Source organism: Podarcis tiliguerta, assembly GCF_965153285.1.
Source record: "Podarcis tiliguerta genome assembly, chromosome: 3".
In the NCBI taxonomy this organism is placed as follows: domain Eukaryota; kingdom Metazoa; phylum Chordata; class Lepidosauria; order Squamata; family Lacertidae; genus Podarcis; species Podarcis tiliguerta.
The window spans coordinates 100,775,709-100,798,841 of NC_139536.1; the positions used below are offsets into that span (position 1 = coordinate 100,775,709).

Consider the following 23,133-nt stretch of genomic DNA (forward strand, 5'->3'; position numbering starts at 1 on the left):
CGTTGGGAGCCTCTAAGACCTCCAGAACAAAGAAAAGGGAAATTACAAATATATATTGGATTTGGGAGGGATTTGGGCAGCTGAAATGTGTTAGGTGCAGTCTTACAGTGACTTATTAAGAAGGCAGGGCTCAGAAAGCAGTACTTAGCACTTTCCCCAGCTTCTGCGAAACTATTTATAAAGAGTTAACTATAATTAGAATTTTTTTTAATAAAAAAAAAATGGTAAACTTTTTTCTTTTTGCTTTTACTTTCTTTTTTTAAAAAACAAATGGGCTTCGATCCAAACTGTTTTTACTGGGTAGCTCTGGAATGTTAATGTAGAACATACGCAATATGGTTGTAAACTGAAATAATGAAAAAAAAAAAATTAAAACCACATCGTACTAATATTTGAAAAGAATAATGATAATTATATTAACCACCAGTTGGGAGCCAGCCTATGCCTCTGGGAAATTGGAACCCACGAGGTGTGATATGATACATTATTGCCCCCTTTTTCGTTACTCGAAGCCAGAGAATGGATATTTCTTTTACAGAAGGACAGAATATCTCTTTAGTCAGTTAATAATTCCATTTTTTAAAATCTAGTTTGATTTTACTTTGAGCATTGAATAATGTGGGATATAGAAACTAATGGTGTAAACAGAGAGACGTGCAGTCCAATGAGGTTTTTTGGGTTTTATTACTTAATGGTGTCCTTCATGCTGGTGGAAGGCTCTTTGATCCAATGATGGTTTCCATCAGTGCAACAGGGAAGGAGGCAATTTCTGCTGATTCTCCCTCCACTGACAGAAGCCTCCACTGCATCAAAGCGCCTTTAGTCCACAAGAAGGACACCACTTGATATAATCCACTGGAATCTGCCTTATAATGAATTAGATCATTGTTCCATCTATAGTATTAAATATACAGACTAGCACCAGCTGTCCTAGAAGCAGTCTTTTCCAGCCCTATCTAGAAATGCTGGAGATCTAGGATCTTCTGTGGAAGGAAAATATAAGATCTGTGACCCACGTATGGGTACTTAGTAAAGGAACCAGCTGGATGCCTGGGATCCAAACATTCGGCTCTTCAGCAGGAGAGAGCCCCCAGTTACAAAGTTAAACAGCAGTACACCTCTGGCAATGAATATAGCACACACACTGTTGAGTAAGTTTAAAATGCTTTACTTACAAAAAGCTAAAGGTCTGAGTCATGTGTTATTCCATGCAGCAGCAAGAACACACATAGAATACTCTTGGGTACAAAATAAAGAAAGATTGTTTCAAACATGCATAGCCTTCCTTGTTGATTACATGGTGCAAAGAGGGATGGAGGAAAGAAAAGAGAAGTAGCTTCACTTCCTCCCTCACCAGAAGTGAGAGAGTGTGATCTGAGTCTAGCAAAACAACTCTGTGGACTTAACCGCTTCATGCACTAGCACACGTGCATAGTTATGTTTCAATTTTCCGATACCTTCTGCATGCAAAATGTGCTCTACCACTTAGCTATGGCCCTTCCTCTTCTTAGTGCATGACTTCCTCTGCAAACGTGTGATTCCTCTCTTCCAGTGGCAATCCCCCTTCACTTCAAGAGCTCAATGCAGTGAAAATACAGAAGTGGCCCTTTCATTGCAGTGAATGGAGAAAACATGCAGATGAATTCTGTCTGTGTGTGCATAGGTAATTTCAACATGAGGCAGGATAGCTGAGACCCCTTATTGCTTGTTAGGCTGCTATTTCACCAAGTTTTTGAGAGAGCTCAGGCTTAGTTTGGTCAAAATCAAGTATACACTTCCAGGGTTGACACGAAATATATTACTTCTGGTAAATGAGCCACCGTAGTCCTAGATGGCCATGAAAATTTGTGTCCCAGGCTTTTTAGACTTGTCTAGCCATGTATTATAGGGACGCAGGTGGCACTGTAGGTTAAACCACAGAGCCTAGCACTTGCCAAGCAGAAGGTCGGCGGTTTGAATCCGCGTGACGGGGTGAGCTGCCGTTTCTTGGTCCCTGCTCCTGCCAACCTAGTAGTTTGAAAGCACGTCAAAGTGCAAGTAGATAAATAGGTACCGCTCCGGCAGGAAGGTAAACGGCGTTTCCTTGCGCTGCTCTGGTTCGCCAGAAGCGGCTGTCATGCTGGCCACATGACCTGGAAGCTGTACGCCGGCTCCCTCGGCCAATAAAGCGAGATGAGCGCCGCAACCCCAGAGTCAGTCACGACTGGGCCTAATGGTCAGGGGTCGCTTTACCTTTACCTTTTAGCCATGTATTATCTGAACCCAAAGGGGTGCATTGGTTGCCAGCAGTGATTTTTTCCCCAGCTCTCCTACCTCACTATTCCAATTTCTTGTTTATTAAATATTTGAGTTGATTTGGTCGATCTGGTTACTAGGAAAGGGGCAATTTGCATCCTTCTCCACCCCAGTCCTAAGGTTTGGTTTTGTCACTAGCACTAAAACAGGGGTGGTTGTCTTGTGGGGAACAAAATTGGGGTAAGGGGTTGTATAGGGATGTGGAAGAAATTTGTTCAGTTCCCCTTTTGCAGCAAACCAACCGATTCCAATTCTGCTGAACGTGTCTAGATTGGATTTTGGATTTTGCATTTACCTGGATTTTGCACTGCCTTTTCAGCGCCCCAAAATTGCGTGCCAAAGTACGTATTTCATTTTTAAAGTGCATACAAAATGCACATTTCACAGGGAAATAAATAAGTACATTTCACACAAAAGGGGTATGTGCAATTTAAATGTGGGCTTCTCTGTGCATTAAAAAAAAATTGAACAAAACAGAATATAACCGACCTATGACTGAGTGCCCATGAGATGGGACTGGGCTGCTCAATTCATTGTGAGGGTCAGATCAGCCCTCCACCCAGCCTGAGGTTTGGCCATCACTGCTCTACAGCGTCACCAATGAGATCAGAGGAGTTCCTTTATCTAGTTGGCTTCTCCCTGAGTGCAGTTCATGACAAATGCCGAAATCAACACATGACACAAGAGGGAATGGGTTGCTATGCAACGTGAGTAAGCCTCCTTGAATGCAGCCTCCAAAATACGTTCCTTCCCACTCCAGAGAGTTAATTTTTTATACATATAACGTGGGATGAAGTAGCAGAGCACGCACACATAATCTCCACTTAACTCTCTGCCCAGAAGCCAACATGTACTCATGGACTTACAAGGCTTCCAGTTTATGAAAAAAACATTTAAGTGTTTCTGTTACACATTTTGGTTGCCATGTTAACTTGGCTCGCTTTGCCCTGAAACAAACCAAAAACACCTCCTTACATACTTGCTTTATGACATTTTCTCCAAATGCCAACACAGCCATTTTATAGTGAATGTAGGATATGGCAGGAGACTAAAATAACACCATATTCTCTGAATGCTTTAATCTAGGTTGAATAATTTTATGATTTTTTAGACGTTTGTAACTTAGCCCGATGGGCGTAATCTAGTGCTTACGGCACTGGGGAAGAGAAGTTATGAGCAGCGCACACTGAGATTATACTGGATCAAATAACGCCGGGCTTCCAAGGGAAACTAAATCTTTTTAAAACCCTCAAACATCAGTTTAAACTGTTAACTTTAATTTTATTTTAAATTCATGTCAAAGTAATTGCATCAAGCTGGGATTACGGTACATTTTTCTCCCATTTTTGACTTCTCCCTGGGTTTAACTGTTTCGTGGGATGGCAACTTCCCTGTCAAAAGCAATGCTGCCATCTCTCACCTGTTGCTTGAGGCTTAAGACACTGTTGAAAACTTTGCCATGAGCTGACAGGGCCACAAAAGTGGTTTGTGCTGTCAGATTTAAGATGTGTCCAAGTGGTTGTAATTGATGGAATCGTATTCACTGCTCCAGTGTATCCAGAGCCCACAATCGTATACACAAAAGAAGGGATTGCAGATGCTTCTGAAACTGATTCACAGGGCCCAATGAAAATTGTGCAGGCTGCTGCGTTGGCTCTCCCACAATGGGCCCAGTGCAACATTTTGTAAGATCATGTGTATGAGGAGGTATCCAAGGGGGGCAGTTCTCACATACATGTACATTGTTACTCAACCCTCAATGTCTCACAGCAAAGGCCTGGTTTACATATGTCTCAGAATGAGGTAGGTTCTGATCCGACAGAGACCTTCAGTGGTAGAATGAACTATAAGCTTGTTTACACATTACACTGAGCACAGGCACATGATGTCTCTACACATCTGCAAGGGTTTGTGTGTACACTTGTTGATTTGTATAGCTCAATCATTGTGTAAAAGGTAAAACAGGCATGGCCAAACTCAGCCCTGTTTTGGGACTACAGTTCCCATCATTCCTGATCACTGGTCCCGTTAGCTAGGGATGATGGGAGTTGTAGTCCCAAAACATCTGGAGGGCTGAGTTTGCCTGAGGTAAAAGGTAAAGGACCCCTGGATGGTTAAGTCCAGTCGAATTCAGCTATGGGGTTTGGTCTCATCTCTACTTTCAGGCCAGGGGTTCTTAATTCCCATCACCTCCAGCTACCATGGCCAATGGCCACAAGGGATTATAGGAATTTAAGTCCAGTGACTATGGGAGAACCACAAGTTCCACACCCTTTCCCAACAAATGTTTGGCATAGTCAACTATGACAACACCAGTTACCTATTTGGAGGCATGCGATCCAAGCCTGATTCCTGCCACTTTCCCAAACAGGGGGTCTGTGTGGCCCTTACTAGGTGGGCACCTATGTGCTGAACATCATACGTAGCAGCATGTGTGCACTGAGCACTGTGCATGAGGATCTTTGGATTGGGGTCAATCCCTTTGTGTTTTAATGGACCAAAAAAAGCAAGATCCGCTGACATACCTCAAAAGATAAATTCAAGGGATCCAGGCACTGGGGAACGACAATGCCCATAGTTCTCAGATAAAAGAGTACTAAAGAAATGGAAATTATGATGTGGCTATGGGGATCTAGGTAAGCTAGAATGTTGTTCTAAGCTAGTTGGTGGAAGTGAAGGGTACAAATCTAATGCTGATAGTTAATATAGGAGTATTCTGGGCATCTCTGACAACTCCAGAATAATAGAGTTAGTGAAGTAAGAGTTACTTTCTCCCCTAGAAGAGGTCCTGCAGGGGCAGAAAGATTAATTTTGCCCTGGCATTGTGGATTTTTTCCTCACGGAACAATCTGATGAGGAAAAGCAACGTAATTAGGTACTCCTCTCCAATGGTGAGGGAAGCAGGATAAAGTTATTCTTTTTTTCCTCTGTTCAAAGAATGAATCCAGCACATAAATACTGTCATTGCACTGATTAGCCTTGTTTTTATGCTGAATTAATGATTGTATGCATTCCTGCCAAGAGAAAAACTTTGGTGATGAGTCATTAAAGGCTGCTAGGATGTTTATCGGTGATTTTTTTTCTTTCAGAGGAGGAGGTTTAGCGGTGGAATTGTGGCTAACGGAATTAACAGAAGTTTTACTTGTGTGATGCGCATGTTAGAGGGGAGTGAGAAACCCCACCTTGACCTACTCACATTTGCTTGATCATCTGTATAGCCCCTAGGCATGTGCAGACTGTGTGCCTGTACGTGCTGATGGGAACAGTATAGAAAGCATGATTCCCAGCTGCTTGTATGATTCTGTGAGCATGCAGTTTGTACATGCCCAGGGACCACATAGATCAGGGGTGGAGAACCTTTGGCCCTCCAGATGTTGAGGACTCGAGCTCCCATCATTTCCATCCATTGGCCAAACTGGTTAGGGCTGATGTGAACTGGAGTTCAGCACCGTCTGTAGAAGGTTCCACACACCTAATACAGAGAGCCTGGAGAGAATTCGCCACTACATTTCTGCTCCAAGCTTTCAATTAATCTTGTGCATGTGGTGTGAATATTGTAGCCCATCCTTCCTCAGTAAGGAACCCAGGGCATGGCATCACTCACACATTCATGGACCTCAGAGGAGCTGGGGATCTACTGTGAAGAGGATTCCCTCACAGCGAATGCCGCCTAGGAAGTTGGAAGGGCCTTCTGCCCAGGTAACTGCAACATTTGTTCACGTGTGCCTGATCTTTCTCTACAACATTGAATGATGCTTGACAACTCTAAAAGAAAATACTAGTACAGTGGTACCTCTGGTTAATAACTTAATTCATTCCGGAGGTCCGTTCTTAACCTGAAACTGTTCTTAACCTGAAGCACCACTTTAGCTAATGGGGCCTCCCACTGCTGCCGCGCCACCGGAGTCCGGTTTCTGCTCTCATCCTGAAGCAAAGTTCTTAACCCGAGGTACTATTTATGGGTTAGCGGAGTCTGTAACCTGAAGCGTCTGTAACCTGAAGCATCTGTAACACTGTACATGACACTTTCATAAATTCAGGCCACCTCTTACAATCTAATAATATAAAGCCATGATATTCAACATGGAAGCCATCCAGATGTTGTGGACCAGAGCTCCCACTATCCATGGTGATGGATCATGTTGGCTGGAGCTGATGGGACTTGCTGTATCACAACACTGCTGGATAGCTCAGTAGGTTAGAGTGTGGTGCTGATAACACCAAGGTTGCAGGTTTGATCCCCGTAAGGGACAGCTTGCTATTCTTGCATTGCATGAATAGATGATCTTCAAGGTTCCTTCCAACTCTATGATCCAACGAGAACATCTGAAAAGCACCACATTGGCTACTGAGGGTGCACTGAGAGTAGAAGGTGGGCAACTGTACCACTTTTTGCTTTCCTTCATGAGGAAACCATGCTAAGTGGCCAGCAATTACCCTCTTCCTAGCGAACATGAAAGGCGAGCAGATGAAATGATTTCAAAAATAAAACAAAATCCCTCCTATGACATAGCCGTTTGCTTCATTTGTTTGCTTTGGACCAACTCAGACCTGTCTGAGTGAGTTTCTGGTAGTATGCATTCGTTGTTCGAAAACAACGCAAGACAGTCTGGTGAAGAAGGTGATCAGTTTCTCCACCAGACCTGTAGGAAAAGGCTGGGAGGATTTGACTGGGGATGACCTCAACAGGGTGAGGGCACGTTGAACGTGGAAGAGTTTGTATTCCCGGACTGGGACTGGGACTTCGGCTACATTCGCATCATGCATTCAAAGCTCATGACTTCTCCCCAAAGAATCATGGGAATTATAGTCTACAGAGCAACAATTCCCAGATGCCTTAACAAACTGTAATTTCCAGGATTATTTGCAAGGTGTGCTTCAAATGTTCACAGCATCAAACCTTAGTATCCATCTATCGAGAGTGGCCGCTCACTATTTTTGATCAGGAACAGCTGTTGGTAGGATTTTTAAGCTGCAAAGACTTCTGAAGGAAAGGGGAGGAAGAGATTAAATGGGACTGATACCAGATTAAAACTATTTTAATGGATTGACAAGCCATTACTAAAGTAATATAAATAATGGGATAGAACAATTTTGTTGTTGTTGTTGTTTAGTCATTTAGTCATGTCCAACACTTCATGACCCCATGGACTAGAGCACACCAGGCACTCCTGTCTTCCACTGCCTCCCACAGTTTGGTCAAACTCATGCTGGTAGCTTCGAGAACACTGTCCAACCATCTCTTCCTCTGTCGTCCCCTTCTCCTTGTGCCCTCCATCTTTCCCAACATCAGGGTCTTTTCCAGGGACTCCCCTCTTCTCATGAGGTGGCCAGAGTATTGGAGTCTCAGCTTCAGGATCTGTCCTTCCAGTGAGCACTCAGGGCTGATTTTCTTCAGAATGGATAGGTTTGATCTTCTTGCAGTCCATGGGACTCTCAAGAGTCTCCTCCAGCACCATAATTCAAAAGCATCAATTCTTCAGTGATCAGCCTTCTTTATGGTCCAGCTCTCACATCCATACATCACTATTCCCAGGTAAGGATTGCAGCTGGCCCCCCAAAAATCATGGCATATATATATATGGTAAGAAAAATATATCAGTATGCTTAAGAACAATGAGCTCAGCTGTGATTCAGAACAATCTCCTTTCCCTTCCTCCCCCACAACAAACACTCTGTGAGGTGAGTGGGGCTTTGAGACTTCAGAGAAGTGTGACTGGCCCAAGGTCACCCAGCAGCTGCATGTGGAGGAGCGGTGAAGCGAACCTGGTTCACCAGATTACAAATCTATCGCTCTTAACCACTACACCACACTGGCTCTCACATCTGGAGGGCCGAGTTTGGGGATGCCTGCTTTAGAGGAAGCCATGTGCTTTAAAATATGTGACCTGGGACTTTCAAATGTTCCGTATCAATGGGATCGCACTCACGGGATGAAGATTGGGCCAGCAGATGGAAAAGGGAGTCAGCCGTATGGAACAGCAAGCAAATATTTTCTAATCGCCGGCCTTTGGAAACGGGGGAGGAAAACCTATTCAAAATAAAGCCTCTGTTCAAAATAGCTGGACCTTCTTGTGCTTCCCAGCAGGACCCAGGTGCAAGTGGCTTTGTGGTTAGCGCTTTGGCTCTCCTACCCGGCACGGACATTAGAGAAGCTCTGAAAGATGCTTCGCGATCCCAAATGGTAATGTGACCTGTCCAGAAGCCCCGGCGAAGAGATTCTTGTGGTCTCCGTCTCCATTTCAGCAAAAGCGAGGCTGAGGAATTATCAGCGCCGTCTTCGTCGGTCCCTCTGTTTGATTGCCTTTCCAAGGCAAACACAAGCCAGGCACGGCCTGGCAAAGGAAGGCAAGAAAGGGGCAAGGTGGAGTGGGTGGGGAGGGGGTAAACTTCAGGACTCGCAGCAGCTGGGGCTCGCATCCCACCAAGCAGGCCCCCCTCTGTGATGTGCAGTGACAAGCTGTTTTGGGAAGGCTCGGCCGGTACTAAAAATTGCTTAAATAAATAAAGCTGCGCACGCTGGAGAGGTCTCCAGTGATTGCATTGTTTTGCGAGCCGCACGGTGCTGTTCTAAGGATTGTGTTCCCCGGGCGGAATTTAATTCCTCCCTTTGCATGTTTACCTGCATGACTAAATGAGTGCCAGAGGCGCGAGGCCGTGTGCGAACTCTGCGGTTGCCAGCTCATGAACAGAATTCTATGCGCTTCCACGCGTCACCAGTGGCGTCCAACCACAATGAACCCGTCGTCGCAGTTCCAAACGTTGCGGGGGGGGGGGAGAGAGAGGCCGTGTTCTGGAATGCTCGGAACTTTTCAGAGCTCGAGTTGTTGGATGCAGCACTTCCGAAAAGCTCCAAGCTGAGGCCGCCAGCAGCTTTTGCATCCAGTTTTCCCCATCGGCTGGACTGGAATTTGTGACAGGGGGCCATCCTTCCAGCTGAATCTCTGCTGGCTGGGAAGGTGAATTAGGGGCAGCGATAGGAAGCTGCTCCTGCTTTGTCCCTCAAGGGCGTTGAAATATACTCAGAGTCGAGAGTGGATTTCATGCTCTTTATTCAGCTCATAGTGGTTAGGAGGAATGAAAGTCCCCCCAAAGTATCTGCTTTATATACATTATTTACACAATGGGCTGCACGTGATTGGCTAATTCCGGAATTCTCCTGTAGGCCAATCAGGTTGTGGATTCACTTCCACCTGGAGCTGGATTGGGTGGCTCCTGCAGACCAATCATACTGCTGCATTGTTCTAGGACCAATCGGGCTGCTGCATTTTGGATCCTATTGTTCTAGGACCAATCAGACTGCTGCATTTTGGATCCTATTGTTCTAGGACCAATCAGACTGCTGCATTTTGGATCCTATTGTTCTAGGACCAATCAGGCTGCTGCATTCTGAATCCTATTGTTTTAGGACCAATCAGACTGCTGCATTTTGGATCCTATTGTTCTAGGACCAATCAGACTGCTGCATTCTGAATCCTATTGTTCTAGGACCAATCAGACTGCTGCATTTTGGATCCTATTCAACTCAGTACATAACAGGCGTTTTTGAGTGTAGGCAGCTCAATAAAGTCAATCAAAGGGAACATTGCAAACCCAAGATCTGCTAGGATGAGCAAGTAAGGAGCCAGCGGATCTCTGACTCAAGTTGCTCATTTGCTCGTTTATTTTTTTATGGCATTTATAGCGACTCAATCATCATTTAATCCTCACCACAACCCTGTGAGGTAGGCACAGCCGGGCTATGCTGACCTATGCCCTACAGCCAGGCAAAGCTGCAGATATAAATGTTGTGATTTTATGTTGTGAACTGCCCTGAGATCTACAGGTATAGGGTGTTATACAATTTTAATAAATAAATTCATAAATGAAATGTGCCAGTTTAGCACCTTAGTCAGGGTTCAGATGGCTGAACCAAGAGCAAAAGCATCTAGCACCAGTGTAAGACCTGATCACCAAAGAAGAAGAAAGACAAAGGTGTGTGTGAAGTAGTGGGATACCCTTGTAAAGCTAAGTATATACTGCAGTATTTTGTTGCAGGCTCCCACTACTTCACATACACCTTTTTCTTTCTTCTTCTTTGGTGATCACTTGTAGCCAAGTAAGATTGTCTTCCATAAACACAGTTTTAACAGTGTCTGTAAGTGACTGTGGAGGCCAATTCTGGATCCACACGTCCTTCCACAGTGAGGACTTAAGTTTCTGGGCAGGAGTTGATCATGGTGAGGGTTTGCCAAACGTGTCTTCCTCTTCGCATGTTCCTGAGTTTGAGCATCATCAAACTCCATGTCACCTTTGGTAAAAGCTGTTCTCCAATTGGAGCATTCGCAGGCCAGTGTTTCTCAGTTGTCGGTGCTTATACAGTGGTACCTCGGGTTACATACGCTTCAGGTTACAGACGCTTCAGGTTACAGACTCCACTAACCCAGAAATAGTACCTCGGGTTAAGAACTTTGCTTCAGGATGAGAACAGAAATCGTGCTCCGGCGGCGCAAGGGCAGCAGGAGGCCCCATTAGCTAAAGTGGTGCTTCAGGTTAAGAACAGTTTCAGGTTAAGAACGGACCTCCGGAACGAATTAAGTACTTAACCCGAGGTACCACTGTACTACATTTTTTTTAGATTTACATTGAGACAGTCTTAAAACCTCTTTTGTTGACCACCAGCATTACGCTTTCCATTTTTAAGTTCGGAATAGAGTAGTTGCTTTGGAAGACAATAATCAGGCATCCGCACAACATGACAAGTCCAAGATGTTGATGTTGAAGAAACATTGCTTTGACACTGGTGATCTTTGCTTAGTTCGCCTGTCTTCCCAAGTGATGTGTATCCAATACCTGCCTCAAGATGTCTTTCGCCTAGGTATCTCCAATACAACAGACATTGGTTTCATCCTCACTACAACATTGTAAGGCAGTTTAGACTCAGGGATAGAGACTTGCCCAATGGAAATATTCAGTGACATTTCAAATTGTCCAACCAGAGCCTTTGTGAGTGTGTGTCAAGTTAAAAAGATGAATTGATGCCTTTCTCCTCAGTGCAATACAATTTTCAACATAGAAGCATTGCACCCTACAAAACATCTAAAAATAAATGATGGCCCGTGTGTTCATATTCACAGTGAGCTAGATAACTATTTCTAGCTCCTGATAGGTATCTCTTGCAAACACATGACATTCAGGAAGTTCAGAAACATTCTGAACTGTCAGTCTTTCCTTTGTCTCATGAGCGTACTGTTGTCACTAGATGAGCAGGGCCAAATAATCTGGTCATATGGAATTGCTCCAAGACACATACCATGGCTTTATGAGACCATTGTGATTCATGGACAGTTTTACAATTATCAATGCAGACTGCAGTTCTATTAATAATTCTTTTTTCTGCTACAGTCTTTGGCAGATGTGATCATTCAGTGGTAAGGTTGCTTCCAGAATGCCGCTATTTTGCAGGTGGGATTGAGTTGCTGACCGGCATACCCAGCTTGTGAAACTTAAGTGGATTTGGTACACAACAAACCAGCTTCTCTTCCCCCCCCAAAAAAAAAGTATTACAATAAGAAAAGCGGCTGGAAAATGCACTGGAAAGTGTGGTGTGATTGATGATTGCTTTGTGTGATGTTGTATATAGTCTGCATGCCACAAAGAAGAACGAATGTTCAATAAACAACCAACGTCATCTAATCACCCTGAAAACTTTGTGCTAGCAAATCAGGTTGCATGGTCAATGAACAGATTGTCTCTGGGTGCAACCTATATGAATTGTGGTGTGATCGATACAGCCTGGGCAAAATAGTTGTTGGAAATTGGCCTTCAGAAAGAGTCAAAACTGCAGCACTGGTTGGAAGTTATAGGGACACCAGTGTGTACCATAAGCTTGAGTCTATAAATTTCAGTCTTTCAACAACAGGTCTGGAGACAGATCAAATCATGTCTATTTCAGCTGTGCACTAGAGATGGATAAATCTGTCAATATCCGTTTCTCTTGGTTTCTTGCCTTCTCCACTTTTCTGCATCACTTTGCAATTTTCGTTTTAACTCCTTATGAAAGTTTGTCAACTTTTTAAATGTCAATTTATCCTAAGATACATATTTTATATGCCACTTTGCCTGATGTACACATTTTTGTAAGCAATTTCCTCTCAATAAGAATGCATTATATGTTTTTCACTAATGTACGCATCTCAATTGAATTACAAAGGTAAAAGGTAAAGGACCCCTAGATGGCTAAGTCCAGTCAAAGGTGACTATGGGGTTGTGGCGCTCATCTCTCTTTCAGGATGAGGGAGCTGGTGTCTGTCCACAGTCAGTTTTCCAGGTCATGTGGCCAGCATGACTAAACCACTTCTGGTGCAATGGAACACCATGATGGAAACCAGAGCACACAGAAACACCGTTTAGCTTCCCGCCACAGTGGTACCTGTTTATCTACTTGCACTGGCATGTTTTCGAACTTCTAGATTGGCAGAAGCTGGGACAGAGCAATGGGAGCTCACCCCGTCACACGGACTCAAACCGCCAACCTTCTGATTGGCAGGCCCAAGAGTTAGAAAGGGTATATGTGCTTTGCATACTTTTTCAGAAATAAACCTACAGCACAAGCAAAAATTAACCAGAAATGTGATTTCCCCCTTAAAAACTAAGGGGGAAATACAGGCTGTGGTTGAAATATATATCAAATATAACTCGACACAAAGAATGTTACTTGAGCCTAACTAGCTTTGCGCTGTGTCTTCCCTTGCTGTGTCTTCCCTTGTTGCAAAACAAATAGGCGAGGGAAGACACAGTGCAAAGCTAGTAGCAAGACAAGTCTTCCCTCCGCAGGCTGGAATTAATGGGGCAATGATCTGAAATATATATATATATATATATATATATATATATATATATATATCTGTTCTCATTTTGAACTGCTAACTGAATGGTTCAAGTCATTAAAATGAAATTCCTCTACTTCGAGTGTAGCGTAATTGAAACAAGTCTGGTTTTGTAACCAGCAGGTGGCGCATTTTCTTCAAGATTCTTGCTGTTGTGGCACTTTTTCTTTTTCTTTTTTAACATTCTCCATCCTTCAAGAAAACTCTTATTCAAGTACAAGTCTGTACACGACGTGTATCTTAAAGTAACCTCGAGAGTCTGACCTTGAACTGCGAAGAGCGGGTAATTCTTGCTTGGAGATTAAATGTTCTGCCAGTTGCTTAACTTCCCCCAAAAGACTTGGGCATTGCATCACATTTGGTATCTCTGATCGCCGAAGGTCAGGAGGCAGAGGCAACCTCTGTTGGATGACCTTTATATGCACTACTCCAAGTATATTAAGAGATGACTTCCTCTATGCTTTTCCAGGTTTCAGCTGGAGTCTTAGCATTATATCTGTGATTGTGTCAATGTGCATTTATTTTTACAACTTCAAAAGAAGTCTATCTTTAGTGTCTTGCAAAAACAGGAAGTCTAAGGTGTGTTTAGTAAGTGAACCCAATAATTGTCGTTCGTTTGACGTGTATCACTTTGAGCTCTTGACCCGGAAGTGAAACCTCCTTAACCTTTCATGCTGCATTGTAGCTGGCTTCCATTGCTGGCATCCTGGGGATCTGTCGGTCTGAGGGTTAGGACATTGACTCAAGGCTGGTAGTTTATATGACAAAAGGAAAGAAGAGGAAGATATAGATATCTTTCAAGTACTTTGCAAAATATGCAGTCACAGGTTGTACTGAAATGCTAGCCTTTGCAGAAGCCGGAAACATTCCTTTTAGGAATTATAACAAATGACATCCCCAAAGACATGAAGAGAATCTTTTTAGATGCAACAACCGCTGCAAGGTTATTGATTGCAAAAAAAAATGGAAATCAGAAGAAGTACCAACATTGAAAGGTTGGCAACATATTTTTTTTGAAATGATTGCATTAGCAAAAATGACGGCAACAATTAGAATGCAATCTAATCAAAATCTCAAACAGGAATGGAAATGTGTAGAAGAATACATGACCAAAAGATGCTCCAACAAGAATTTATTGGTATGTATAGACTGATTTCACAAAGTTAAGTTAAGCTAAGGAGATATATAAGATTGAATGTTTAATTATTAAGATACAAAAATACAATCTCAATAATGAAGTTACAAAATAATAACAAGGAAGTCACGCACGGGTGGAGGGAAGACACAGGGCAAGAAATAAGAAATGGATAAACGTTGGTACATAATGAAATGTGAAAATGTGAATTTACGAATATAATGTATATGTATCATTATGTAAAAAATTCATATATGTATTGCAACATAATAAATAAATAAATAAATAAATAAATAAATAAATAAATAAATAATCAAAAAAAATTGAAATGCTAGCCTTTGCTAAATGAAGCAAGTGTGGGTGGGTGTGAGTGTGGGTGGGTGTTGGGTCTGTGCAGTCCTTCACCATAACAAATATCTGACAATTCTGCTGCATCTGACAAGATGCATCAGGGCTGACATCCAACTAAGATTTCAAAGACTAAGGTTGGATGTCGCCCTTGGAATTTTGATTTAAGGCGCCAGACATTGTTCTCCTGCTGCCTTGTAAGTGGCCTGAGTGGAAGACAGCCTGCAGACTGCTCTTATGCCTTTAATACTCAAGTGGGGAATCCGTGGTCCTCTACATATTTCTGTGGTCCTCTCGTCATCCCTAACCACTGGCTATGCTGACTGGGGCTGGTGGGAATTAGAATCCAGCAACCTCTGGAGGGCTACTGGTTCTCCATCTCTTCTTTAGCTGATGAGCAGGACATGAGAGAAAAATGAGTGAAGCCTTCCACCTAGACATGCATTCAATCAAATCAAATGGATTTGATTTCCACATAATGGCCCCAATCTGGGGATCTGTATATAGCAGATCTACATGTCCTCTGGGTTGTTCCAGCCATTTCCTTGAGGGCACTCACCTCTACTGAATCATCCAATCATTGCTACGTTTTCTTTCTGACTTCAACTTTCCCCAGAGTCGTTGAGGAGGAAATGACAGTTGGGTACACTTCTATGTGTGTGAGAGAAGGAAGGTGAGTCACAACATCCAGTTTAGGATCAAAGTATAAGAACCGGAAGGTTAAAATGTGAATAATCATTCTGTTGAGACTGGAAAAAATATGTTCACAATTGTCACTTCCAGATGAGTGACTGGGCTCATGTCCCTTATCTAGAACCCAATTGCAAGTCCCACCCTAGCTCGCTTTTACAAAATCTTCTAGGAGGAACACTTTGTTCACATTTTCCCACATTATTACCTTGTTTTATTCATATCCATGAAGTATGGACAGGATATATGGATACATCATGCCCAGCTGCCAGCAGTGGCATAGTGTGGGTTGTCAGCACCCGGGGCAAGGCAAGTAATTTGCACCCCCTAACCTGTGGATTTTAGCACTCGAGCAGAGAGCTGCGAGTGCGAGCGCGCACCCCCCAGATGTTGCGGCCGGTGCGGCCGCCCCCCCCCCTCTGGACCCCCCACGCCACGCCACTGGCTGCCAGTTATTGCCTAAGCAGAATGCTTAGAAAGATTGTTCATTTATTTATTACTAGTAGGGAGTTTTTGACACGGCCCTGTAATGCTCAGAAATCAAATATATATTGTTACTTTTAAATAGATAGTATTAGATAGTCACATTGTAGTCCACCATCTTGATCCAAAAAGGTGCCTTGCATTCAAATATCAACAAACACTGTCCCACACACCCCAGGAAACCGTGTGCAGTGTTTGGCAATGATATATCAAAAGGTGACCAAACGTATGCCAAAAAAGGGCAAAATCATGCCAAAGTCATGTTTTGTTCCACCATCTTGAATCAAAATGGTGCCTGGTGGCAACAGTATTTTGAGAGGTGGCTGAACCTATGCCCCAAAATAGGAGAAGTCACACTAAAGTGATATTTTGGTCCACCATCTTGGTTGACAGAGGCAGTTGGTGGCCCAGCATCAACAAAAATCGCCAGCCCCACAGCAGAAACATTTGATGAGTTTGGCAATGATATCTCACAAGGTTTCTGGACACCGGGAGAACAAACAAACAGGCAAACCACTTTCCAAAATACATAGTTGATGCGTGTATCCCACCCCTCATCTAAGATGAGATGGGAAGCCTTTGACGCTGCAGATGTTGCTGGACTACAGCTGCCAGCATCCCTGACCATTGGTAAGGTTGGCTGGTGCCAGTGGAGGTTGGACCACAGGAACACCCAGGGAGCCACTGGTATCTCCATCCCAGCTGCAGTATGTTTTTCACAGCAGGGATGCAGGCAGCACTGTGGTCTTGGGCTTGCCGATTGGAAGGTTGGAAGTTCAAATCCCCGTCATGGAGTGAGCTCCCATTGCTCTGTCCCAGCTCCTGCCAACCTAGCAATTCGAAAGCATGCCAGTGCAAGTAGATAAATAGGTACCGCTTCGGCAGGAAGGTAAACAGTGTATCATTGCACTCTGGCTTCCATCACAGTGTCCCATTGAGCCAGAAGCGGTTTAGTCATGCTGACCCGGAAAGCTGTCTATGGACAAACGCCGGCTCCCTCGGTCTGAAAGCGAGATGAGCACTGCACCCCATAGTCGCCTTTGACTGGACTTAACAGTCCAGGGGTCATTTACCTTTTTGCCTTTTTTAGGTTTTTCACAGCTATCGGACTAACCTGGCTGAGTGTTTTTAAAGCTTGAATTTATCCTTGCAACAATCAGTAGGGTTGTAGTGCAATTCTGGACATGTCTACACAGAAGTAAGCCTCTCTAAGCCTTGTGAGACTTAGTCCTAAGCAGCTGTGTAGAATTGCACTCCAGGTTTTGGTGCCAGATCACACTTCTAACTAATATGATTTTGAACTCTTACTAATCCCTTAAGCTACAGTATGAAGGTGCTAAGGATTCACTGGCTTGTGTTTATATGGGGAAACTGTGAACAAGTGGCTAATCACATCTACACTAAATTAGGAGTGGGGGACAGGTACTAGATCAGAGGATTACAAAACCAGCCTACAGTTTTGAATGTCTTATCCGCTAATGGGTCCTATGCCTTTTAAAGCTATTTTGTAAGCCCAGTCTGTTCCATCACAGCTCAACAGAGACATTGCGCTGGTCAGATTTCTTCCTGCCTAGCAACTTGGAGTGGCAAAGGAGTGGCAAACTGGGCCAACCATAACCCAGATTTACATGTTTTGTTGCTGATGATAGCAATATTATATACCTGAAGGAGCGTCCCCATCCCCATTGTCCAGCCCAAGATCCAGCTCCAAGGGCCTTCTAGTGGTTCCCTCATTGTGAGAGGGCCTCACCTCTTACAGGGAACCAGACAGAAGGCCTTTTTTGGTAGCTATGTCCACCCCATGGAACATCCTCCCAGCAGATGTCAAACAAATAAACAGCTATGTGATTTTTAAAAGACATCTGAAGGCAGCCCTGTTCAAGGAGGTTTTTTGTGTGCCTCCTCCACGAGAGGTCCAGAGGGTGGCAACACGAGAATGGGCCTTCTCTACAGTGGCTCCCCATCTGTGGGATGCTCTCCCCGGGGAAGTTTGCCTGGCACCTTCATTACAAACCTTTAGGTGCCAGGCAAATATGTTCCTTTTCAACCAGGCCTTTGGTTGATCTGTTTGACATCCTATACCCTTTTAAAATGTGGCTCTTTTTGGGAGGGGATGTTATTAAGTTGTTTTTATTCTGGTTATATATATTGTGATATTTTCTGTGAACCTCCCTGAGACCTCCTGGTGTAGGGCAGTATATAAACCAATAATAATAATAATAATAATAATAATAATGTGTTGTGCTTTTACCATTTTTTGCTGTGAGCCGTCCAGAGTAGCTGGGGCAACCCAGTTCGATGAGCAGCATATAAATAATAAATTGTTGTCATTGTTGCTTACAATATCGAATTTTCCTTATTTAGTTCTTAACTACCATTCATCAAAAGGTCCCAGGACAGTGTATAAAAGCATGAATAAAATTAACTCACACAATATATAAATACAGTTCAAAACCGACAAATAAGTATTAAAAATGCAATAAGACAAAATTTTAAAACCAAATGATAATTCCAAAAAATCATTTGCCTGGGCAGGTGAGGGCAATCAAAGGCAATGAGTGATGTATGTGAACACCTGAACCTGGGCTACTGGGTTTTTTTTTGTTTTTTGTTTTGCTAGAAGAGTTTGGATTTGATATCCCGCCTTTCACTCCCTTTAAGGAGTCTCAAAGCGGCTAACATTCTCCTTTCCCTTCCTCCCCCACAACAAACACTCTGTGAGGTGAGTGGGGCTGAGAGACTTCAGAGAAGTGTGACTGGCCCAAGGTCACCCAGCAGCTGCATGTGGAGGAGCGGAGACGCGAACCCGGTTCCCCAGATTACATGACTACCGCTCTTAACCACTACACCACACTGGCTCTCACACTGCTAGGAAGGGCAAGATCTCAAGGTGAGAATATTGTGATGAGCTAAAAAGTAGTGCTTCAAACTCTAGGTAGTTATGCTAGACAGTTTTGCTATGAGGAGTGAGACAGTCCTCAATCATGGTGTGGTGTGCATTTGCAACGTGGCGTGTCAGCCCCACGTCTCCATCCTTAATTTAATAATAATAAATTAAATTAAACATAATTTCATTCAATTTATTACATGCCCTTCACCATCAGATGCCAGGGCAGGTTGCAACAATTTAAAATTAAATATTAAGAATTATTAAAACAAATTACAACCACAGGAACAGGTCCTGAAAACATAATATACAGGTGTCAAATGCCAGACTAATCAGATTTGGGGGGGGGGGGTTGCAAAGACTCCAATTGTCTCTGCAAATATTTTGCAAACCACCTGTACCCTCAGTTGAGCAGGTAGCCTGACTTAATAGTAATCCGCAGTTCAGGACATTTTCCCCCACATTAATTTTATTAAAAGTTTTCAACATATAATGCAGTAAAAACCAAACCAGTCTAAAGAGAAATAATTTAAAGAAATACAGAAAAAGAAAGAAAAAGAAAAGAAATATAACTAGCGCAATTAGATCTTAATCTTCAATCCACATACAGAGAAGTGTACAGTGATATCTCAGGTTAAGAACTTAATTCGTTCCGGAGGTCCGTTCTTAACCTGAAACTGTTCTTAACCTGAAGCACCACTTTAGCTAATGGGGCCTCCTGCTGCTGCCGCGCCGCCAGAGCACGATTTCTGTTCTCATCCTGAAGCAAAGTTCTTACCCTGAGGTAATATTTCTGGGTTAGCAGAGTCTGTAACCTGAAGCGTATGTAACCCGAGGTACCACTGTATATACCATCAGAGTCCACAACCTATGGCAAGCATAGCCAATACTTCTGGGAAATTGGGGAAAACATTTCACTGAATTTCTCCCATTGGAGAAGGTCCCCAACAGTTCCTTGGGCCATAGCTTCTTCTTTTTTACCTAAACAGCTTGCATTATGCATAACATACTATGGGGGTGTCTCAAGTGCAAAAACTGGAACACTGGTACAAACATGCTCCTGGTAATCTAGCCCCCCGTTGGAGATGGCTCATTATGTTTTGCACCAGCTAAAGCTTCTAGGCGTAAACAAGCAAACCCCTGTGTTGCAAAATATGACTCAGCAATATCGAAAGCAACACAATGGGCAGAAACAATCACAGCATAGAAAACTTTATGGAATAATGCAAAACATCAAAACTATCAAACTGAGGTCTCTGAAAGACCTTGAATAAGTCAGGGTGTCAGACTTTGCCCGGCTTTGTAAAGCTTTGTATAATCAGCAAATGTCCAATTCTGATATCCAACTACATAATCACATGAGCACTCTTCCAGAGTATTTTTCATTCTCATGTATATTACAGTGGTACCTCGGGTAACATACGCTTCAGGTTACATGCACTTCAAGTACAGACTCCACTAACCCAGAAATAGTGCTTCAGGTTAAGAACTTTGCTTCAGGTTAAGAACACAAATCGTGCAGCGGCAGCGCGGCGGCAGCAGGAGGCCCCATTAGCTAAAGTGGTGCTTCAGGTTAAGAACAGTTTCAGGTTAAAAACGGACCTCCGGAACGAATTAAGTTCTTAACCCAAGGTACCACTGTATATCAATTTGAAAAAAGATTGGTTAATGAAGAAATTACACATCTTTCTACTCATGATTGTTTGTTGAACTAACTGGCTGATGAAGAACTGAACGAAACAGTAGTTGCTATCTGAAAGCTTCTAGGTGGACAGTCATCAAGGGCAGCCCCACCACATACGCAGAGGCTGTCCAAGCACATTTTATTTATTTCATTGCATTTATATCTCACATTTTCTCCATGGAGCTCAAGGCGGCTTCCATGATTTCTTCCCCCTCATTTAATTCCCACAACAAACCAGTGAGGTAGGTTAGGCTGAGTGGCTGAGCCAAGATCACCCAGGGAGCTTCATGGCCTAGTGGGGATTCGAACCCTGGTCTACCAGTCCTAGTGCAGCAGTCTAACCACTACACCACACTGGCTCTTCCTCGCATTACAAAAAAAAGCTAGTCTTAGCATTAGAAAGGAATGAACGACAATTAAGTACTTAGCCTCTTTTCTCAGCAATGAACCCTAAGAGTTTCAGTAGATACTGCTATAGCTGATGTCTCATAGAATCACAGAATTGGAAGGGAACCCTGCAATGAAAGGAATCTCAACTGAAGCATCCATGACAGATGGCCATCCAACCTCTGCTTAAAAACTTCTAATGAAGGAGAATCCACAACCTCCTGAGTGAGTCCGTTCTACTGTTGAACATATTATGGTCCATCAGGGCAAATGAGGCACTGCTCCATCAACCTCAATCTGCCTTCAGACAGCCCCCACCTGCCTGCCTGGCTACATACAACCAGCTCAAGAGGGTGACACTGCTTGGAAGCTTCCTCCTCAGTCTTAATGTTCCCCTTGTAGAAGTCAGCAGGGTAGAAGGTAGGGGCTAAACTTAATTGCGTTGGTTCTGCCTACCACTGACTGCTTCCATTTAATGTTGATCACCCTGCCTTCCGCCCTACCAATCTCAGTGAGTTCCAACTACCACCGAACCCTAGTACAATTCTTGTCACATGCAACTAGTGGGCATGGACAGGGAAGTGTGGCTCTAGCCGTGCATGCGCACACACAGAGTGGAGAGTCCATTTGGTGCATCCTAATTGCCTTGAATACAGGATTCCGGCAGATGAATGATTTATTCAAAGCTGGACCATCAAGAAGGCTGATCGCTGAAGAATTGATGCTTTTGAATTATGGCGCTGGAGGAGACTCTTGAGAGTCCCATGGACCGCAAGAAGATCAAACCGATCCATTCTTAAGGAAATCAGCCCTGAGTGCTCACTGGAAGGACAGATCGTGAAGCTGAGACTCCAATACTTTGGCCACCTCATGAGAAGAGAAGACTCCCTGGAAAAGACCCTGATGTTGGGAAAGATGGAGGGCACAAGGAGAAGGGGACAACAGAGGATGAGATGGTTGGACGGTGTTCTCGAAGCTACAAACATGAATCTGACCAAACTGCGGGAAGCAGTGGAAGACAGAAGTGCCTGGCGTGCTCTGGTCCATGGGGTCACAAAGAGTCGGACACCACTAAATGACTAAACAACAACATTACTATTACTCGTAGTATTCATACTTGCAACAGCTGTACGTGTGGATATCTGCTTCTGCACATGGCTCTCTTTTCCTGGATCAGGGTATGTGGATTTAGTTTAAGATATTTAGGCTACTATCCTAGAGCTGCTTACCTGGGAGCAAGGCCCACTGAACTCAATGGGACTTGCTTCTGAGCTCTGTTGGGCCCATTTTTAAACCCCACTGAAAATAATAATAATAATAATAATAATAATTTATTATTTATACCCCGCCCATCTGGCTGGGTCTCCCCAGCCACTCTGGGCGGCTTCCAAAAGAATATTAAAATACTGTGATACATCAAACATTAAATCAGAGAGATAGTGCTTGAACGATCCATGCATTGAATTCAATGGGATCTTTTTTTAAAAAAAAAGTTTAATTGTGCATTTGATTGCAGCCCTTTCTGTTTGGAAAAGCTGGTATTTGACCAGAGGAGCCACTGAGTCGTTACAATCCATCATGTAAATGACTGTTCGGGGACATCTAAATCCTCAGATTATTTGACTGCTGTACAGGATGCACTAAAGGGGGCTGGAGGAAAGAGACCCAAATCTGCAGGCGAAACAGCTGCAGCCATATAAAACAGCTCATGCATATTCACGCTTATGCACAGCAGTCCGATAACTTGGTCATTTTGATCTCAAATACCCCTGAGGTACCCCATTCACATTATGGATGAGTTACTGGCAAGTGATGGGTTTCAGATTTTTATAGGAGCATTAAAAAGTTATCTTTTGCAGGCTCACGTTGATTCAGGGACGGGAGCTCTAGATTCCAAACAGGCTGTTCAGTTCTTGTCCATTAGTAATTTTTTCCTCCTCTGTGTCTCCTCTTTTTCATATCTCAGGACGAAACTATAAAGCAGAGTGCTGTAAAATAAATGCCTCAGCCTTTCTCCAAAGCCCTGCACTGAATTCCTTTTGTTTCACTCTTCTTGTAAAATAAAATTCGATAGATGGCTTCCTCTTTCAAATGAAAGAACGAAAGAAAGCTGGAAGGAAGAGTCTTGGGATCTAACAGCAGCCACTAACCCTCACCTAGAGAGAGAGAAATCGGGAGAGAAAAGAAATGCTTTTGCACAGCTGACTTCTGTATAAAAGCACCCAGTGAAGACTACCTTCTACCAGTGATTTCTGACCAGCATTGTTAGTCTGTTGCAGCAGAAAAGAAGTACGGTGGCATCTTAAAGACACATTTGGTATGACATAAGCTTTAATGTCTTATATGTCACAATAAA

At 43.4% G+C, this 23,133-nt stretch overlaps 1 protein-coding gene across 1 annotated transcript in view; it reads left to right on the forward strand.

Annotated features, from left to right (window-relative positions):
• LOC310673408 (uncharacterized protein) overlaps positions 1-23,133 on the forward strand; it is an 81,595-nt gene extending 58,462 nt beyond the window's left edge. The window contains exon 6 of the mRNA XM_083431880.1: positions 22,744-23,133. Within this exon, the coding sequence (XP_083288006.1) occupies positions 22,744-22,756 (13 nt within the window). The 3' untranslated portion in view covers positions 22,757-23,133. The remainder of the gene's footprint in view (positions 1-22,743) is intronic.